Source organism: Callorhinus ursinus, unplaced genomic scaffold, assembly GCF_003265705.2.
Source record: "Callorhinus ursinus isolate GAN/ISIS: 27379988/994484 unplaced genomic scaffold, GSC_fseal_2.0 scaffold51, whole genome shotgun sequence".
NCBI lineage: Eukaryota > Metazoa > Chordata > Mammalia > Carnivora > Otariidae > Callorhinus > Callorhinus ursinus.
In genome coordinates, this window is record NW_027397113.1 from 7,323,248 (window position 1) to 7,344,621 (window position 21,374).

Below are 21,374 nucleotides of genomic sequence, written 5' to 3' on the forward strand. Positions count from 1 at the left end.
GGACCTGAGCCGAAACCAAGAGTCGGAGGCCCAACCAATTGCACCACCTATTACTTGTCTCTTGGTTTCTGGGAATTAAAGCTTTCCTATCATCCCCTGACTGTCTCACTCCCACCCTTCACTGCCTGGAACTGGGTCACCTTTCTTCTCCTAAACCAATCAAGGGCTTCCTGTCAGGCTCAGACCACTCCTAGTACATCACCTGGATCTGTGGAGGGGGTCCTGCCACCCCTTGAACAGCAGGGCTCTGTGAGCCTGGGAGAAGGCCAGCGACCATGTGTGGTGGGGGTGGGGATGGGGAGATGGCCATTGGCTAGGCCACCAACAGATAAGATGCACTTACCTACTTCTTATCCGCTGTCACAACAGCTTTATTATAAGGCTACAAAGAGGCTGGAGTTGGTTTTCAGACAATCAGACTGGTTCCCTACTGGGTCTGGCAGGAAAAGCAGGGGCAATTGACTCAGTGGCTGGCAGAGAATGCAGCAGGCTTGCCTCTGTGAGCAGAGCCCCTATCAGAATGAGCCTATGCTTGGGGGGCTCAGGAAGGGCATCAACTCTACCAACATCATCCCCTGGCTCCAACTTCTTTGGACCAGAGCACAGTCCAAGGTCTATTGGCTCCTTTGACCTTGGCCCCAGGCCAGCACTACCCACCTGCTTCCAAGTGAGTTTTATTACTAAAAGGAGCCTAAGAGTCTGGAGGGGACAAAGGATGTCCTAAGATGGGCCACCTTAGCATGAAGATTATTTTTCAGTTAAAGGCAATCAGATTCAGCAGTAGATTCAAGAAGAGCTCTTTACCTCTCCCACAAATGCCTAAAAGAATTTATTAGGAGTTCTGCTCCAGGAAGAGAGCTATCACCATAGATAAGTACATTATACTATGAAATAGGTATGGAAAACAGGGAGGAACCTAGCAAGGCCTGTTTGATCAATGTCCTCTATGTCCCATCGTCTCTGCGTGGTCTAGTAAATAATTTGTTTACCAAACATTTACTTTTTCATCTTCCGATGAAGTGCATGTCTTCTTTCAGTCCCAGACCCCTCCCCCTTAGTTCAGACTGACATATATACCTCATTTTGCCTGTCTTTGGAATTTCCATGTCTGTGTGGATTCCCCATATGTACAAAGTTAAATTTGATTTTCTCCTGTTAATCTGTCTCATCTCAATTTAATTCTTTTTTTTTAGTATAAAAGGGGGGCCAAATTATATTATTATTTTAAAATTTGATTAAAACCAATTTTGTTGGCATTAAAATTAGAGGTATTATAAATTTGAATGGATAAACCAAAAACCAGAAATTAAGTTTGGTAAAAATGGGAATAGGAGTTTTCCAGTAATTACAGATTAGAAGGCAGAAATCAATTTAGAGAAACACAGACAAACCCCATGTTTACAATGATTGTGCCACAGATTTAAACTTCAGTAGTGCATTAGTAAACTGTTCACATTTAGATCTTCACCTTGAGATTAGATAGCTGTTTAAAAAAATCCCAGTACCTTGTGCAAATAAATTGGTCTTCCATGTGCCTTAGCACACTTAAAATTTCTCCATTGTATATATACAAAACACCTACCATTTGGTAGGGCAAAATACATAACTTTCATAACAAAACTATAATGTACCTCTCAAGTATGAACAATATACACATAATACATGGTATACAGTATTTACAAAATAAAAAATATAATACAAGTTGTTTATAATTTTTTAAACTCACTTTTGCACTTGTATGTTACAAGGCAAATTTCCATTTCTGTACCAATTTTTTTTTCAAGATTCCAGGGATTTTGGAAAAACTTACAGACATACTGCAATCTGAGATCTAAGTTTGAACTTTTAGGAGCGTTTTTAAGTGTACTGCCATCAGCTCCCTATTTTGGTTGGAATTTTCAATAGTGCTTCCCATCCAGTGACTAGGAGGCTTTGGAAGAACACTAGGAGAAGGTGGATCACTAAACTATGCCCCAGCGTAATTTTCCTTTTGGTTCATTTCAGTTAGAAATGCTGATTTCTTCAAATGCATATTTTTAGTGTTCTCAGTATTTTTAAAAGGCTTTTTTTCCTGCTTCTGGATTAAATCAGATGAAACAGAATCCTGCCAAAAGTTATTTTCATTTCTTTTTGCTGAGGTGATCTTGGTTAGTGGTAAGTTATATTTGCTTTTCTGTCTGTTTATCTTTGGTTGTTCACACAAGTGTATACCATGAACAAGCTGGCCGTGGGGAATGGCAATTTTCTCCGATTTTCCCATCTTTGATTTTTTTTTTTTTTTAAGATTTTATTTATTTTTCAACAGAGAGAGAGAGAGACAGCGAGAGAGGGAACACAAGCAGGGGGCGCGGGAGAGGGAGAAGCAGGCTTCCCGCTGAGCAGGGAGCCCGATGCGGGACTCGATCCCAGGAGCTTGGGATCAGGACCTGGGCCGAAGGCAGACGCTTAACGACTGAGCCACCCAGGCGCCCCCCATCTTTGATTTTAAAACCTCTCTTCTGAACTAGGGTTGGCCCGGGGCCGCTGGCGGCCGCTAGCCAGAGAAAGGGCTCGCTTCCTCAGTTTGGGTTGCGGCCGCAGGACCCGGGGCCAAATTGGCCGCCTGGTCCGGGACTTCCTGCGCTCCCCTCGGGCCCGTCGCGGGGCTCTGCCCGCCCTCGAGGCTCGGCCGGTGCTGCTGGTACTGATGGAAGCGGCTGGGGAGCTGCCCTGCCGGGCTGGCCCGCACCCTCTTCTTTCGCCGCTTCTTTGGCGCTGCCCGAGGGGTGCCTCCCGCCGTAGCTAGACTACGGTTGGACAGAGGTGCAGAGGCGCGAGGCTGTGGGGTCAGACAGGGACCGTCTCCCCCTAGGAAGTGAGGGAGGAAAAGGGTGGGGGGGCAGTGCCTGGGGATCCGGGATTCGGGGTAAAGGCGGAGGGGCCGTGGTCACCATCGGGAGGGCCCCGAAGTAACGGCGGGCGGAAAAGCCCAGGGGCGCAAGGCGGCCACCCAGGACAAGGGGCTCCCGCTGCGGGACGGAGACGACGGTCATAGCTCTAGGAGGAAAGTGGCTCAGCAAGAAGAAAAGGAGGAAGTGAAGCCAGCGATCACAGGGCGGTGGCTGCTGCTGCTAAGAGAGCCCGAGTGGAGCGCGGACCACGGTTCCGGCGGTGGCGGCGCAGCAACCTTAATTCTTTTTTTTTTAAAGGTGTATTTACTTATTTGGGGGGGGCAAGGGGTGAGACAGATGGAGTAGGAGAGAGAGTCTTAAGCAGATTCCAAGATGAGCAGGGAGCCCCACAGGGCTCGAGATCACGACCTGAGCTGAAATGAAGAGTCGGACACTTAACCCACTGAACCCCTCACGTGTCCCTCAATTTAATTCTTAGTCCAGCTAGAAGGACCTTGGAAGGGTAGAGGACATTCTTCCTTCCTGACAAGTCATGACCATTCACCTCCCTGCATTGAGGTCATATTCAAATCGGAAAAAGAAAAAAAAAGATAAGTGGCAAGCAAGGTCTTCTCTCTTTCAGGAAGTGTCACTTTGGGCAACTGCCTCCCTTGGCTAGTCTCAGTTACCTCCCCTTTAAGACTGAGGACTTCACTGTGGTCAGGCTAGAGGCGTGAGTCTGTGGACCTGGAGCCTCAGAAGGATGGTGACTCTGGTCATGGCTGGCCCAGCTGGAGTCCCCTCTGCCATCGGACTTCTGTTTCTGAGGCCTGTCTTCAGGTGCAAAGTGGTTAGGTGGATTCTGCAGCCAAGATCTGACCCCCTCAGCTGTTCATCTTGTGGCTCCCCATCTGGGGCGGGACTCTGGGACTCTGGCCCAAGATATGTGTCACTTAAAAAACACGTGAGTGGCTCTTCTTTGCAAGCAAGCAATATAGGTAGGAGGTGTGTCCCTGGAAACAGACCCCTGCTTTCAATATGGGTGATGTGATCCCACAGTGGCAAATGGAAACCAGTAGCATTTAAACACTGGAGGTAAGGTAGTTGAGGTTCCCTGAGGCACAAAAAGGCTGGACTGTAAATAAAAATTGTTTGCCCATAGGCATCTTTGGTGGCAGGGAGGTGGTCAGTCAGTCCCTAGAACAGAAAACAGATGAGGAGCCAACTCATTCTTACTGGAGTTACATAGCTGAGAATTCTTTATGTTGATGTTCAGAAGCCTGATGAGGACTTACAGCTTCTTACTCAATAGCCAGACCTGAGTCAGATCACAGCCCAGATCTCCTTGAGTAAAGCAGACACCAACTTACTTTGAAGAAAAGCCCTATGAAAACATCACAAGTATGTCCTGTAAATCTTCCTCCCAATTTTACCCCCAGGGGATCTGTGGCAGGTATCAGGAAACTGTGACTGGAGAGGAAAATGTCTAGAATTTTCAGAGATTCAAAACAATATTGGCTTAAAGCTAACGAAATGCCTGGATTATTAGATCTAGCAGACTACCAGGTTTATAAGTGGAATTTTCCATCGTAGAATGCACTTGGTGGGGGCTGCAAACCCATCCTGTGTATCTTATGTTTTTTTCACTTATTCGTCAAGACGTAGTTGGGAGGAATGTACCCAACACTTGGCAGAACCCCTTATGTTGTCTCTGATCCTTTGATCCTTTCTTATGCAGAAAGAGCCAAAGGAAAGCAAATGGAATTTCCTGAATAAGAAAGGAAGCCAAAAGCAATATTGCACCCGGGAAACAAATGCTAGGTGCCTGGCTGTTTCCCCAGTATGATTCACTACACAGCAAGCTCCCCCCCCCCCCCCCGTGGATACATGTGCTAACAGAATCTAAATCCCTGCTTGCACCCAGGGAGGAATGTCAGTTTTTAGACTCTAAGTTGGGAATTTCGGGGAGTACCAGGTTCGAGTAGCTCCTCTGCTATAAACAGCTATGAAATGACACTTTCCAGACCTCACTTTGGGGCGGGGGATCCAAAAGAGAGCTTGAAAAATCCACATTGGGGTCCTCTGGGGTCTTTGGCTGAATAACGAGCTGTACCTGCGCAAAGCAAGACTTCACGAGAACCAGCAAAGAACAGATACAAGGGAAGAAGAGCCCCTTGGGAGGAGCCAACTGAGCAGTTCCCATAGCTCACAGGGCTGGGCCATATTCAGACTTGCTTGGCCTCAATTCCAGAAGGAGTCCATCTGATTGGTTCTAATGTAGCTCCTGACTGTAGGTACTTTTCCGCTGAACACTTTTTTTGTCCAGAGCCCTGGCCGACACCATTGTTTTCTCAAATAGTCACCTACTTGTACTTCCTAGTTTTCTTACTGCTAGAATCCAGATTTGGTCTGGGCAACCAAAATGGTCCCTTCCCTCAGATAGTGATGATGACTATCAATAGCCAGCTGCCTGAAAGTTTTCTGGGAAAGATTTTACTCCCTGATAAGAAGAAAGACCCATGATAAATAACCTTCTGTTCTGCCTTTGGACATGGTCATGTGAGAATGTGACATATGGAGCTGCTGCAGCCATTTTGCCCCCATGAGGGCTGATACCACACTGGGTGTGGGGTAGTGGGGACAGGAGGCCAGGGAGGCTGATCAAGAGGCTGTGGGGGTCATGGAGGCAGGGACGGGGGCTGCCCTGAACCAAGTCGGAGGGTGGGAAATGGATGAGGAGGAAAATTCAGGGGAAACTTCAAGAGTTAGCATTGACTGGACTTTGTGGCTGAACACAGATGGCAGGGGTGGAGGTAGAGGTGGGTTCGAGGGAAGGGGCGTGTGAGGGAGATGGTGGATTTAGGATGGCCCTCTTTTGGGATTGGGTAGCCTGGAATGAGGGGTTGGAGTGCGGGATGTCATTCTCCAGATCAGGAACACGGAAGAGGAACAGAAAAGGCATTGATCCTTGCAGCTGGGCTGTTTTCGGTCGAACAGACAACCAGGAACGGGGTGTGGAAGGCAGGGCCATGGGGCTACTAGTGGGAGATGTGGGCAGAGGAAAGACCCAGCTCAGCTTTTTCACACAAGTGACGTTGAGCAAATCACCACTGTCCCGGAGCCCAGATTCCTGCCTCTGAATAAGGCAGGATAATGCTTCTTCCTTGAGATCTTGCTCCCTGGCCAAGCTGGCTGCCAGGACATCAGCCAAGACAGAAAGGCATCCTGAGGCCAGGAGAGGATCTAAGGAGGGGCCTCGACATGGTCATGGACACCATGAGCAGGGGGTGCTGGCTTGTGGTCAGTCTGCAAGGAGGGAAGGGGCTCAGCATGGACTTCCCAATATTGTCTTGGCCAGCCATGGTGCTGGGACATGTTGGAAAGATGCTGGGACATATGGTGTCATGACAACATGCGTGCAGAAACATGACCACACAGGAACATGAGTGTGACCACACATCTGAATGAACGTGTACTTCCGGGACACCCCCTCCTTTTCCACGACTCGGGGGTGGGAGAGCGCGTTGTTTTTCCCAGACTCCAGTGTCTGACATCTGCACAAAGGGAGCCCTCTGAGAGGGACAGAGGGGCCGGGCATCCCTCATGCGACAAGCGCTAACACCTCACTGCTCTCCCCATGCACCGATGGAGCAGACCAAATGCCAGACCCGGAGACCTCCTTGAGACTTTTCGGAGTGACTATGAGCACGGGGCCATCCACATGGGAGATGGGAACGTGGGCCCTGCAAGCGGGGAAATATCTTCTGTTTAAACATCAGCCCTTGGGTTTAGACATATGAGCGTGGGCCTACTGACTCATAATGCAGTGTTCTTGCCTATTGAGCACCTTGGATTCTTTGGAAATAAAAGACTCTGGACCTTTATTCTTTATAGGATGGCAGGCATTTGTTGTACATCAATTGAACTGCATTTTTTTTTTTTTTTTGGCAGCCCTCGCATGGGTCCCAAACAGAACTTGTTTGCAAAACGGTCCGCACAGTGTCAGCCTGGCTCCACAGAGAGAGTGGGCCCTTCAGAATTTGTGAGTCCTGCTTCTGACTCCTGGCACCACAGAGACTCCCCCCGGAGTCGAGAGTGTGTCTATCTGTGATTCCCAGTAAGTTCTTCACATCCTAAAGCAACCGGGTAGACAACGCCCCCCCTCCCCACTACCACACAGGCCCGGTGTGTGGATGGGGTTATCAGTTCTGTGAAGGAGAAGATCGTTGAACGGAGGGCGTCCACCCATCTGGAAAGCGATGGTGAGTACTTCATCACCCATCTGAGATACGGGCCCCACAGGTGAGATGCTTTGGGTGTGAGACTGCAACTCCTTGCTCGTGCTGGGGAAGGGGGCGCTGGCAACATGGGGGTGCAGCATAGTATCTCTCACATTTCCAGCAAGAGCCACCATTCATTGAGTTCCAACTCAGTACGAGGCATTTTAAGTAATTTTGACTCATAAACTCACCACCATCCCGCTGGGTTGATGTAACTGCCCATAACTTTCCACGAGAACATGCTGAATTGGCCCAAAGCCGTGACGTCTAAGCTCATGGAGCAGTGGGATTTGACCTCAGGCTGTATGCTTCAGGAGCCATGTTCAGGGGGATAGTCAGCGGAGAGCCCCGAGAGCCTGCACTGACCAGGAGACAGGGAGAGCTGGTTCTGACTTTGGCAACCCCAGCTCAGCTCTGCGACCTCTGATAAGTTCCTGGGCCAGTCTGCCTGGCTTTCTCCCTATCTTGTCTACATCACAGGGTTTTTACAGGAATGAAATGTGTGGGAAAGTGATGGAAAATGGACAGGGCTTCTCACATATGAGCCTCACAGCCCTGTGGGGTGATCAGAGCAATGACCTACCATCCTTCTTCTACACCGGAGAGAGCTGAAGCTCAGAGAGGTCCCGGGGTCTACCTGAGGCTCATGAGCATAGGTCCTATCACCTCGAGTCTGGCACTTTCTCCCCTCTTCCTCCTGCTCTTGGTTTTTGTTTTTTTTTTTTCCTGCTCTTGGTTTGTACTAGGGTCTTGCCTCCCTAATTTGGGGTGTCCCCACCTTCTCTGGCATTGCTACTTTATTGTCCCCTCTACCCCACCCTCCCATAGCCTGGGTCCCATCCCTTAAGCCTGGCTCTCAGCGGTCTGGTCACTAGTCCCTATCAAGGGCTGTGCTGGCCCTGCCTGAGGCGTCTTCTTTCCTGGAGCAATTTCGTATGTCAAAGGGTATGGAAATTTCCAGACTCTTCAAGGCCTGAAATAGTTATTCTCAATCCTGGCTGCATGTCAGAATCTCCTGGGAGCTCTTAAAATATTCTGATGCACAGGCCCCACACTCAGACATTCTGATTTCATGGCTCTGGGGTGGGGACCAGGAATGAGCATGTTTTAAGAACTCCCCAGAAATCTGGAATGTGCAGTCAGAGAGTGGTTGCAGGTAGAAGTAGGTGATCTTACTTTGAAAGTGTTTGTGTCCAGGAGATTGCTTTCGAATGTATTTCAACTTCAACTTCACTTTTAATAGAGTGTCTTTAATATATAAGTAATGAAAACAAGGTTCTTTCTCTAATCATTTCATACACTAATTAATTGAACTAGTTCTGAATGGCTATCATGTTCTTACTTTCCACAGACTAATCTTTTTTTTAAAGTTTTTATTTATTTAAGTAATCTCTACACCCAATGTGGGGCTCAAACTCATGACCCCAAGATCAAGAGTTGTATGCTCTTCTGAGTGAGCCAGCTAGGCGCCCCTCCGGACTAGTCTTTTTTTATAAGTTGAGTTTATTGAGGTTGCTAAAAAAGGACCACAGTGGTGTCACTTAGAGTTCCCAAACTGGGGCTTAATACCCAATTTAATTGCAGTTTCTTTCTTCCTTCCTTCCTTTTTCTTTCTCTCTTTTTTTCTAAGATTTTATTTATTTATTTGAGAGAGAGAGAGAGAGAGCATGAATGGGGGGAGGGGCAAAGGGAGAAACAGGCTCCCCACCGAGCAGGGAGCCCAACTCGGGACTTGATCTCAGGACCCCGGGATCATGACCTGAGTCGAAGGCAGATGTTTAACCAACTGAGCCACCCAAACGCCCCTAAATTTTTTTAAAGGATAATGCAGAATGAAAGAATCCAGATTAAATAGGTCAGATACTATATGTTCCATTTATATAACATTTTCTAAAAGACAAAATGTAGAAATGGAAAACAGATCCTCTGGTTGCTGGGGTTAGGGACGGGGTGGAAGAGGTATATTACAGAGCAGTGACACAAGAGTTTTTTGGAGTGATGGGGCTGTTATATGTCCTGATGGTGGTGGTAGTGGTTACACAAATCCACATATATATTAAAACTCAGAATTTCACTCATTCCTAAAAGTCAATTTTATTAATATTATTATTAATAATAATGTTATTATTAATAATAAACTCACTAGAAGTATAAAATGCAGTTTAAAACTTCCAAACCACTATAACAGGAAAAAAAAGGTGGGGAGGGTAATAAAGATTTCATCAGTCACTAGCAAGCAAGAAAGCTGAAAATATAGGGGGAAAAACTAGCCCTGGAAGTGGAAAACACAAAGTAAGATGGTATAAATAGATCCACACGTACTAGGAATCACAGCGGATGAACCATGGCCAGGCATGTGGCCATCCTGCTGGAGCACAATTCCAGCCTTCCCTGCACCCAGCGTGGCCCCGTGACCCACTGCTTGTGGAGGAGATGGGCATGTACACAGGGTATGCCAAGCCCAGGCTGGGGCTTCTGAAAGCAGGTGGGCCTTAACCACATTCTCTAGTTACTTCCTCAGTGACCGAAACCTAGGGATGGTAGCGCCAAGACTCAGCCACGCAGATGATGCCGATGCCCTGGGAATGTGGGCGCTGTGGCTGGGACCCTTCTGAAGGTCCACGGGGAGCAGAGCTGCACCACTGACCGGGGACCATTTTCTCCAGAACTGTTAGATGAGAAGGAAATGCATGTCTCAATTCTTTTTTTTTTTTTTTTAAGATTTTATTTATTTATTTGACAGAGAAAGACACAGCGAAAGAGGGAACACAAGCAGGGGGAGCAGGAGAGGGAGAAGCAGGCTTCCCGCAGAGCAGCGAGCCCGATGCGGGGCTGGATCCCAGGACCCTGGGATCATGACCCGAGCCGAAGGCAGACGCCCAATGACTAAGCCACCCAGGCGCCCCCCCCCTTTTTTTTTTGCGTGTCTCAATTCTTTAAGCCACTGTATTCTTTTTTTTTTTAAGATTTGTTTTTATTTATTTAAGAGAGAGCATGGGGGGGGCAGAGGGAGAGGAAGAGAGAATCTCAAGCAGACTCCCTGCTGAGCACAGAGCCTGACACGGGGCTCCATTTCATGACCTTGAGATTCTGACCTGAGCTGAAATCAGGAGTCGCATGCTTAACCAACAGAGCCCCCCAGGCGCCCCTCAGCCATTGGACCTTTGAGTGTCCTTGTTAGGCTGCTCTACCTGCCCCCTGTCTGGGTCCTGCCGGAGGATGGAGCAAAGTCCCAGGCTCCTGGTGGAGGGAGCCACGGAGTTTGGGGAGCCTTCTCGCTCTGGTGCCTTCCCTCTGCTGTGGGGCCCAAAGTCCCTGCAGACTCAGGTGATGGTGACAGGCACGCGGTTCAAGGCAGGGAGGAGAGTGGAGCCACACCGAGGGCCACCGGCCATGGGCGGGCCCTTCCCTTCCCCTGCGGGGTCCCTGGCTCACTCCTCAGTAGTGGACACAGTAGAGCTGGACGCTGCCACTGATCCGGAGCTCCCGCAGCCGCTCCAGGGCCTGCTGGTGCAGGCTGGTGGCTCCCAGGCCCAGGCCGTTGAGCGCCAGCTTCAGCCCGCCCTCCTGGCACAGGAGCAGCACCTGGGAAAGGACGGGCCGGGCCTGCAGGCTTCCGGACAAACAGATCCTCCACCGCCCGCCTGACGTCCCCACCCAGCGAGCCCTCCACTCAGAGGTCACAAAGACCGGAACCATGGGGCACCCAGTGGTGGGAAAGAACAGGACTGGGTGCCCAGCTTGTCACCAGACCGCTGTGACCTTCCATAAGGGTCATCCCAGCCCTGGGCCTCAGTTTCACCATCTGTGCCATTGCATTCCCCCAAGCACTGGTTCTCAACCCTGGCTGCACTTTGGAGTCACGGGGAGGGGAGAGGGGTGTTTGTTTGTTTGTTTGTTTGTTTTTTAAATAACCAGGGTCTGCTCTGATTAATTAAATCTGTGTTTTGGGAATGGGCTCGCTGGCAGCCACCCGGAGGTTTGAGAGCCGTGGTGTGGATGTCTGCTCCTGCTGGTAGGCCCTGGCTTCCCAGCCCCACATCCTCTGCCTCCCCACCCTCAGGACGCACATGTCTCCCCATGGGAGTGCAGCTCTGTGCCCCGCCCCGGAGGGACCAGGCCACGTGGCTCTGACTGACCTCGAAGAATCGTTGAGGGTAGAAGAGGAAGGGGGCGGAGATCAGCTTCTTGCGCCCCCAGGGCGAGATCCAGGACAGAGTTCTGTCTGCAAAGGAAGCCCTGAGCGTCACAAGCACGTGGGCGGCCTCATCCCGCAGGCTCAGTGTGAAGCTGCGAGAAGGGGCGGGAGAAGGGGCTCCCTGACTCCTCTGAGCCACGGCTGCTGGACCCTGCACACAGGGATGGATGTGGGAGAGCAGCTGGAAGATTCGGCAGCTCAGAGGGGTGGGAACACCTGAGCGAGTCTCAGGCACACCTGAGACTAATCCCCGCGTTGCCACCCGCAGGCTGGAGGACCCTGGGGGAGCAAATGACCTTGCCAGAGACTTGAGAAGAGGAGAATTACATTAGTAGTGGCTAACATTTATTGGGGGCTATATGCTAGGTATTGTCTTCAGTGTTTTGCAAATCACGTGCGGGTTAGAGACAGGCTGCCCGGCTTCAACCCTGCTCTGCTGCTTTCTAGTCCTGTGAGTTTGGGGAGGTCACTTCATGTCTCTGTGCCTCAGTTTCCTGATCTGTAGTGTGGGGAGAAGAGTACTGTACCTGCCTCACGAGTTGTCATGTGTAAAGTGCTAGAACAGCACTGGGCATGTAATTAGCACTCAGATCACACCTACTGTTTGACAAATATCACTCCATAATACAATACCTCCTATTGACAGCAACAAAGAAGATGATGTATGTGAAATCTAGCGAGTGGCTGGCACCCAGTAGGTGTTTTACGGAGTCCTCACAGAAACCCTGTGCCTTGACGTTCAGCAGCCCATATACGTGACGAGGACAAGATGTCACATGGCTGGCTCTGCTCTAGGAGGATGCCCCAGATATTTCCAGCTTTGGGAAGGAGCCAGCAAGGGCTCACCACTAGGAAGACGCTTGGAAGGCAGGGGCCCTGGAGAGTGCACCGCACAGAGCCTCTAGCCCCAACCCCAAGCCCTTTCCCCATGCCCTTCCCATTGGCCTGAGAACTCCTGAAGTTCTGGGTGCTGCCCCCCAAATCCCTGTCCTGCACAGCCCTGGGCCAGGTAACGGACTCCCTCCAGATGCCTAGTGAAGCTCTGTAGCACCTGCAGCCGCATCCGCACCTCCTCAGTGCTTACAGAGAGGGATGGAGAGGGAAGAACAAATTTTTAATGCAGACCAATTCCGTGCCCTCCAACTCCGACTCCCTCTGTCCAGTTCAAGCCACAGTCGCTTCCAGAAAACAACAGGAACAGCATTTATGTTGGCGGCCCATGGCGGAAGTGGCCTGTAGAAATGTCCTGGCTGGCCCACAGTGTTCTTCAACTTTAAAGTAATGCCATGTGCCCAGACTGGGAAAATTTATATGAAAGATGGCTTCCAGCTTCTTTTTTAAAAATAATCAGAAGGTCTGGCCTGAGTGCTTCTATGGAAATACTTTTTCCAATTTACCTTTCCAACCCAGGGCTTCACTATTTATGTCACTTGTCCGGCCTCGGGGCATGTGAATTCATGGCCCCTGAGAAACAGCAGTTCAATGACTTGCTGCATCACTAATAATAACCGTTTGACTGAGCTAGGACACGAAGCTGGTATCGTGTCTCCAAGTTTTTTGTTTTTTTTGGGGGGGGGTTGTTCTTTCTACCCCTGGGAACTTTTCCATTTTCCCTCTAGGATTGAGATGACCTTTCTCCCTTTATCCTGATGGGGAAACTCAGGACTCCAGCCTCAGAGAGGTATCGTGACTTCCCCAAGACCACAGAGTTTATAAAAGGCACAAGCAGGACTCCAGCCCCGTTGTGCCTGGCTTTGAGGTTTGTGCTGTCTGGGGCTGTGCTGCATACCTGCTCCAGAATTCACAGGCCTGCTCAAGAGCATGAAGGGCAAGAGGTTAGGGAGGTCAGGGACTCCAGAAAACCAAACCGAAACAGACAGGGAGAACAGGGCACTTCCCTTCCCTCCCGCCCCTCCACGGAGATCCTTTTGATGACCACCACATTTGTAGAGCGCTCTCTACGCGCTTGACCCAATTCAAAGCATGCATACCACCCGTGAAGCTGACACTATTACTACCTCTTTTTACACACGAGGAAACAGGCACAGAAAGGAAAAAAGTAACTGCCTTGAAGGGGCACACAGGTCGTAAGTGTCCTCAGCAGAAGTCAAACCCAGGCGATGTGGCCCAGAAAAGTCATGAAATCCAATGCAATTCCAGCAGGAAGGAAAGGAGGTGGGAAAGAAGGAAGGCAGGGGAAGAGAGGAAAAAAGGAAAAAGAAAGCGAAAGTGGCTTGGAGCCCGCAGGTTTGGGGAGTGGAGCAGGAGAGCCCCCTGTGGGAGAGGCTAGGCAGCATCCGTGTAGTTGGTGTGCGGCTCCGAGCTCCCACTGCCCAGCACTGGGCCTCCTCTTTGGGGCAGTGGTTTAGGCACTGCCCTCTGTCACCCTGGGAGGTCGAATTCTCTCTCTGGATCTCAGCCTGAGCCCTTAAAGGACCTTTCTGGAGGGCCCAGCAGCACCTGTGATGAGAGGCTAGTTGGCCTGACCAGGTGGACAGGCAGGGAAGGTACTCCCAGAATTGGGGCTGTCGGGGCCGCAAGGGGAGCCTGAGCACTGAGCACCGTGCAGTGCTCAGTGGTTGGGACTGAGCCCTGAGCACCCTCCCAACCACAAGCTCCACGATGGGGCAGTGATGTTGGAGATGAAAGAGGGGGTACTTGTAGAACTCATGCTCGACTCTGAGATGCTTCTCCCTCCCTTCCATCTGGACACTTACTCCTTTGGCTCGGGCAAGACCAGCCCCCGCAGTACGATGACCTGGCCGGGCCAGAGACCCTGGGGAAGGGCACGCGAGCAGGGCACCTCCTGTAGGAAGATGGGAAATGACTAAGAAGGGGAGCCCTGAGGGCAGGTGAGTCTGCCTCTAGGCCTGCAGCCAGGAGGACACTCAGCTCTGCTCATTTATTAAACATCTACTGCAGGCCTCGGTTCTCCTTGGCCTTTCAGGGCTGAGCTCAGTGGCCACCTGCCCTTCCCGGGGCCGTGAGCACCAGATATGTCCCCCATTGCTGCATCCTGAACTGTAATGGCCTGTTCATTGGTTTGTCTCCCCACCAGCCTGTGAGCAACTGGGGGGCCGGGACTGGCTGGTCCCTCTATCCTAGAGCCGGCACTGGGCCTGCCACAGAAGAGTTATCAAATAATCGTTTGCGGAATAAATGGAGGAAAGGTAAAACGAAACTGGAGGCTTCTATAAGGGAAGGGGGAAGCTTGATGCTGAGGGCATTTCCCACCAGGTGGGGTTGCCCCCCGGGGACGACACCTCCACCAGGTGACCCAGGAGGGAGGCCACTCACCAGGCTGGGGCTCTTCAGCAGGAAAGGCTGTCGAGGGGAGAAAAAAAGAGAAAGGAGACATGGAAACCGTGCGGGGTTCACTCAGCGAAAGAGCTTCTCAGTATTATTATGAAGAATTGGGGGTATCTGGGGTTTGTCTCTCTCAAAGACAACACAGGTGAGCGATTAGAGCCCCGGGGGGGGGCTCTCTTGGATTCAGAGGGACACTAGGTCTGGAAGAATGGAGAAGAACTGGACAGAGGGTCCGTCATTCACTTATTGTGTGGCCTTGGGCCTCATCTCCCTCTCTGCCCTGCAGGCCGACCCCAGCTGCCTCGCCCGGCTGCTGAGGACAGAAAGCTCCAACTTAGCGGGATCTTCTGATAGGAGTCCTGGGGCTCTGCCCACCCTGGGCAGCCAGCCCACCCCGTCCGTCTTCCCGAGCGGGCCCCCGCTGGGGATGGGAGAGGTGAATCCAGGCTTGCTAGCCATGGCGGGGGGCGGGGGGTGGGGTGGTGGCGGGGTGCCAGTATCCATGGCAACTGCACAGTGAGGGCAGCTGGCTTTTGTCAACTTGGACAGCAGCCCGGCGAGTGGCAGGTCAAGCTGAGGGAGCTGGGAGCACCGGTGGCTCAGCTAGGGTGGCCGGAACCACCAGGGCCAAGCTTGCTCCCCAGAGACTCACGTATCCAGCCGGATACTCGCTGCTGCCCTCCGCAAATGGCTGTCAGGAAAGAGAAAAGGCAACACGGGGGATTCAGGCCCCCTGCAGGCTCTGCGAGTCATTTGCTGGGCTCCTGCCTACCCTGCCTGGGCCCAGGAGTAGGCAGAGGTTGGCTTTGGTAGCTCCTCATTCTCCCTGTAGGCCTTGTGGGTGGTTCTCAAACCCGGCATTTGAACATGCTGATTCCTAGGCCCCACCTCAGACTTACTGAGTCAGAATGTCTGGCGGCAGGTCCTAGAAATCTGCATTTTTCATAAGCCCCTCAGGGGCGATGGACAGAGCTAGCTGCTCCTTGGGCCCCATGGCTCCAAGGGTCCAAGTGGATCACCTCCTGGCCATTGCTCTTGGGTCCCCTTCTGGGGGCACCTTCTCAACCCCACTCGTATCTCACACCTGATGGATCCCCTCCACCTTGGTTATGACAGGTGTGACAGGGCCTGCCTGGGGCAGCGGGGGCAGGGGCGGGGGGGGGGGGTCCTGGGCCCGTCCAGACACCAGGGGAAGTCAGGGGCCATTGTCACTCAGGGAACTCACGTTGATGTTCAGGAATCCAACGGCCTCCACCAGGATGTCACCAAATATGCCCAGGGTGTCCACACGGGACAGTGGGAGCCGGTAGCGGTAATGGAGAAAGTGTTGTCCGTTCACACTCACCTGGAGAGACAGACAGACGGACAGCTCAGCAGCACCTGATGCGCACTGAGTCCGCACTAGCGTGCCTGGCCTCACTGGGCGCTCTTACCCAGAATGTCCCTCGTTTACCTTCACGCCCACTCTGAGAGACGGGCACATTTGACAGACGACGTGCCCACGGCGCGGGGAGCTTCCGTGACCTTCCCAAGGTTGCACAGCTGGCCTGGGAACCAAGGCCCCCTTCACTGGCCCTCCGCCCCTGACATAGCACTTCCCTTCGTCATCCCTCAGCAGCCCCAGCCCCAGGTGAGGAAATGGGGTTTCAGGAGGCCGGACGACTCCTCCACCACAGGGCCCTCCCTCCACTGCTGGTTCCCATTGGCTCCCCTTCCCCCCGCAGAGCTCAGAGTCCTGGCATCTTTCTGGCAGGAGTTCCCATCTGTGGAGAAAGCCTTGAAGTGGAGTTCGGGGTCCCTGCGCCCTCCACCACCCTGAGATGGGGTGGATATGAGTACCCACCTCACGAGGATCTAACGAACGGGCACTTAGGGGCTAGAAAAGAGCCCATCGTACTGCAGGCACTCTTGAAGAGCTTGCTAGCAATGTGGCAGTGGTACCCGCCCCAGGGCCAGGCACAAGGGAGCTTTCTTGTTGTCATGGGTCCCAGGCCACGTGGGCCCAAGGCAGCTTGGAACAGGGCTCGGCAGCTGCTCGGTCCTCTCGGGTCTCAAGTCCTCCCAGTGATGCCCCTCCTCACGGTGACGTGGGGAACTCGGCAGAAGGAAGGAAGAGGGGAAGGATGCAGGTTCTAGACACTGCTGCCCATCCCTTCCCTTCACCTTCATTTCCTCGTTTCCAAAGAGAAAGAGGATGAGGAAGCAGGCTCCTCTCTGCAGGGGCAGGTGGGGCCACCGGGCCTCGGCTTGCCAGCGCTCCAAGTGCAGGGTGTTGCAGATGACGTGGGGCTTGGTGGTGTGGAAGCGAGGGTTGAAGTGGATGGCGATATCTGGCCGGGGATGCAGGCTGCAGCCGCACTGAAAGTCCACCTGGAACCTGGTGAGAGGTGCTCTCGAAGGGGCACCCCTGGTCGGAAACCCCGAGACCCCGAGGGCAGAGAGGAGCCTCCAGCTCGATGCCTCTGGGGTTGAGCCCCAGCAGCCCTGTGGAGCACCCCCTTACCTGCGTGCCTCTAGAGGGACCACTCCCTGTAGCATGACCATCTTGCCTGCACGCAGGCCCCCGAAAATTGTCGTGACATAAGGAATCACCTGAACAAGGGGAGAAAGCTAGCCACATGGAGCTGGAGAATGGGTCTTACGAGGGAGCCCCGTGTCAGGTGGGTGGGGAGAGAAGAAGAAGAAAACTCCACTCTCCCGCTCCAAACAGAAAACGTCCTTATGGGGGAAAAATTAGTGTTCTCTTCCACCTTCTCCCCTTTCCTGGACCCTCACATGTCAAAGCCACGTTGCCCTGGGGAAGCCAAGTTCAGCTCCATCCCCCCCTTGCAGCACCAGCCCTGCCCCTCTCCCCAGCTCCTTGAGCACAAGAGTGTCCTCAGTGAGACTTTGCCCTGGCCTCCGGAAGCCAGGTGTCGAGGTCCTGAGGACTGTTTACTGGCTCAAGCCCAGGAACTGGGGGGCGGGCAGAAAGGCTGGACAAGTTGGGACCCTATATGGATGCCCAGAGAGATACCCAACAATGGCCCAGCCTACCTGCCCAGGCTCACCTTTCCCCACTTAGAAGCTGTGTGGAATTCCTAACACACAACACACACGTTTACAACTCCTTGCCTTTTCAGGGCCGCTTCCTCTGCTCTCCCTTGGCCCTGTGAGATCCAACTTGACTTTCAAGGTTCTCTGACACCTTCTCCAAGCACTGTCCACTATGGTGACTGAGTTTTTCCTTCCCTCCCTTGTGTTCCCAGAACACTTCCCTCATATGGCTAGCTTGGCCGTTGGTGGGCTTACAGGGAGACCACGGGGCTGGCTACTTCTGCTGGAGGCTCAGGCCACTCAGAGCTGAAGCCCTGTCTTTCCCTTCTGTGCTCCGTGCCTGGCCTGGCACAGCGTGGGCTCTGGATAGGTGTTTGCAGAACGAATGTGAACACCTCCCAGGTACACGTCAGCATAACACAAGACTGGCTTTCACATATTCTCCGAACCATCTAGAAGGAGCTGAGCCCCAACAGTGCTGCCCTCCAGGTAGGAGCTCGGCAGCCTGCAAAGCAAGGAGGGGTTGTAACCTGGGCAGCAGCTTCACCCCGTTACTCAGGCCCCCGGGAAGGTGCTGGAGCTCCCGGCTGTCAGAGGGCCCACAGCTTAGCCAGACTCAGCACCTCAGTCCCTCCCACTTCCCAGGCTCCAAGCCTGGCCTGTAATAATTACTGAGCTGATGCACCTCTCCCAGGGGGAGGGGGCCAAATCAAGAGAAAGTGATAATTAGCATTCATTAATGGGAGGGCAGAGTGTCCTGGGCATTCAGCCTTCTGTAAAGCCCAAGGCCAGACTTCAGAAAATCTGCGTGAGCAATGAGCAGGAGGGGACGGGGGACACCCAGTCCCGAGTTTGAGGTACAACCTGACTCTTCCAGGCTGGGGATGGGTCTACCCTAGGTACTCAGTGCCCCCACAACAATACTACTCAGTAGCCCCAGATCCTCCTAGCCTAGCCCCCCATCACACAGTAGGAGCACAGCACTGACTTCAGGTTCTATTACTTTTAAAATGTAAGGACCCTGTGAACCCCATCATTCTCACCCAAGTGGGAATTAGCTGGTCAGCCACTTTGCTAAGCTCAGGAGGGCCTTCCAGAGTTCATGAGCAGGTGCTGGGGGAACAGGGCCCAAGACCGAAGGCCTCTCCACCCACTACCTGGGAGCCTGGGTCCAGCTGGAGTCTGGGGGGTGGGAGGGACCAAGACCTGGAGATTCCAGACCAGAGTGGCTGCTCACCGGGTGGAAGATTGGCGGCTGCAGGATGAAGGGGTCAGGAAGTGGGTCCAGTTTTTCTCCAGGTGACATGGGGGTGGAGCGCCTCCAATTCAGCCTGCAGATCCAGATTCCAGGAGCCCTGGCCCTGCCCCCACTGGCCGGACTTGCCTTTCCCAGCCAGGAACTGAGGTGCGAGGGCAGCTCTCCCAGCTGTTAGCCTCACCTGCGCCCAGCAGGGTCCCAAGTGCCCCTTGCAGCAGGCCCGAGAGGGCAGGTCTGGGCAGCGGTCCAACCCTGGTCCACACCCCAGATCCAGTCCCACCAGCTGGATTGGGGCTGTCAGCAGAAATCCTAGTCCAGGAGCAAGAAGCTTGAACTAAGCACCTAGCTAACCAGCGCCCTGCCCCCACCTGCACTGGGATCCGAAGCACCGAGCTGTTACAGAGAGAGGGCAGAGGGTTTGTGGTTTCCCTGGCTCCCATTGGAGCCCTCCCCAGTCAGAGGCTGGAGTGGTGGCACATGTGGGCAGGTCCCAGGAAAAGCCCCGCCCCAGCTTCTTGGCCATCACTGAGTGGCTTCTCATGCGGACTCCCCCCCCCCCCCCCCCCAGAGGTTTTCATCTCTTCCCCTCGTTTCCCTGCCCGTTCCCCCACTTTTCTCCCTTTTGCATGATTTATAGTTCCCTGGGGCTCCATTTCAGCTTTAGCTACAAATGCCAGGGCCCAGCTGCGGTCACCAGAAAGAAGGTGGAGGCTGGTGAGAAAGGGGCAGGAGGAGAGGAGCGCCCCCTGGAGGCTCAGAAGAAGCAGCGAGGTGCAGCGAGCGGGGCAGTGCACTCCACACCAAAGGAGGCCTGGGTTCTTGCTCAGCTTCTGCACTAACGTGCTGTGTGCCCTGGGCCAAGTCACTTGACCTCTCGGTGACTCCCTTTGCTCATCTCTGTATTGAGAGGGTGACTCCAGAAGAGTGTCTCCACGGGATGTCTGTGTCTGGGGGTGGGCCCAGGTATCTGCCTTTTAATCACGATCCCCCAGGATTCTTTGGACTAGAGTTGCTCCCGTCCTGGTTCGAATTCCAATAAAGCCTTCCCTTTAAAAGGCAGCACAACCCCTCAACTTTATCCTGATTTGGGAGGTCCCAGGATCCAAGCACCCTGTCGGACTTGGCGGCAGGGAGTTCCTGGCAGCACGCCAGGCTGGGCAAAGGCTCCAGGGCCTGGGGAGCTGAGGGAAGAGTAAGGCTGCTCTGACGGTGGGGCAGGTGCAGGGGTGGCTCTGGGGAAAGGCAGCTGAGCCGGAGCATCTCTAGTATGGCATCAGCGCGGTCTGGCAGCTTGTTAGAAATGCGTCCTTCTGCCGCCCCCACCCACTCCCCCCTCCTACGGAAGAGGAATCTCTCTGGTGGCAGGGTCCAGGAATCTGCATTTTTGCATACTCCCCAGGTGATTCTGATGCATGTGGATGTTTGAGAAGCACTCACTGACTAGGCCTTAACTGGCAGGGCTTGGGGTGTGGAGCCAGGAAATTCGCTCAGATCTTCCTGGGTAGGAGGAGCTGGGCTGTGGCAGGTTCTTTGTGTGGGGAAATTTGATCAGATGTGTGTTCATACAGAGTAATCTAGATACACAATGTGGAGGAGAAACCAAGGTGGAGAATTCCTTTGGGCAAGGAAGGGGGCCCTGCCCCTGGGAGGCAGGCCTGGGTCCTGGTCGCAGCCTCACAGCGCCCATCTTTTGGCCTGAGGCAAATGTGCTCTCCCTCACTCCCCAACCCGGCCTCAGTCCCCCCTCTGAACCGGGGAAGGAGGGTGGCATAGCAAAATAGCACAGACTGGGCTGCTTAAACACAGATGTTCATTTTCTCATGGTTATGGAAGCTAGAAGCCCAAGATCAAGGTGTCCGCAAGGATTTTTTTTTTCCCCTGAGGCTTGCAGAGCTTTGCCCCTTGATCTGTGTGTTTGTGTCCTAATCTCTTATAAGTAGACCAGTCATCAGGAATTCAACCCTTAGGAACTCATTTTACCTAAATTACCCTTTTAAAAAAGGCCTTATGTCCAAATACAGTCTCAGTCTAGTTACTGGGGGTGAGGATTTCCACATCTGATTTTGGGGGCAGAGCACAATTCAGAGGAATAGCTATAACTGGTCTCACCCTGGAACCCCAAGACCGTTGCAGGGGTCAGGAGTGGGGGCTGCCGAGGGCCCACAGTGGAGGCAGCAGAAGGAATAAGGTGGTGCGTTTCATTTCTCCTTTCCCTGGGTTTTGACAGCTGGGAGGGACCTGGCTGGGCTTAAAGCACCTCCAGAGCTTGTAGAATATGGGAGGCTACAGAATAAGAGAGGGCCTTGGTGTCTGTGGGTCCATCCAGGGGTGGGAGAGGGCAAATCCCTCTTCTTGAGCCAGAGGGAGGGGAACGTGTGGGAAAGGGGAAAGGGCTGGTGATGACCCTGATACTGACAGGAGGG

General features: G+C 52.9%; 1 protein-coding gene and 1 pseudogene across 9 annotated transcripts; both read right to left on the reverse strand.

The window, feature by feature from the left end:
- Nucleotides 1-1,213: 1,213 nt before the first annotated feature.
- On the reverse strand, nt 1,214-3,138 carry LOC112829629 (proline-rich nuclear receptor coactivator 1 pseudogene; annotated as a pseudogene).
- A 6,670-nt stretch (nt 3,139-9,808) lies between these two features.
- On the reverse strand, nt 9,809-19,383 carry LGALS12 (galectin 12). 9 transcript variants are annotated; one of them, XM_073883303.1, is made up of 9 exons: nt 18,931-19,383; nt 17,161-17,249; nt 16,821-17,034; nt 15,883-16,002; nt 15,310-15,348; nt 14,646-14,672; nt 14,066-14,154; nt 11,290-11,375; nt 9,809-10,735 (listed from the first exon to the last, which is right to left on the reverse strand). In XM_073883303.1, exons 1-9 carry the CDS (start codon nt 18,997-18,999, stop codon nt 10,500-10,502), a joined length of 969 nt encoding a protein of 322 aa, XP_073739404.1. In that variant the 5' UTR covers nt 19,000-19,383; the 3' UTR covers nt 9,809-10,499. The 9 variants fall into 9 exon arrangements, with proteins under 9 accessions (XP_073739404.1, XP_025735054.1, XP_073739407.1 ...); XM_025879269.2 differs by having other exon boundaries at nt 11,290-11,440; XM_073883306.1 differs by having other exon boundaries at nt 16,821-17,015; nt 17,161-18,198.
- Between the last annotated feature and the right edge of the window lie 1,991 nt (nt 19,384-21,374).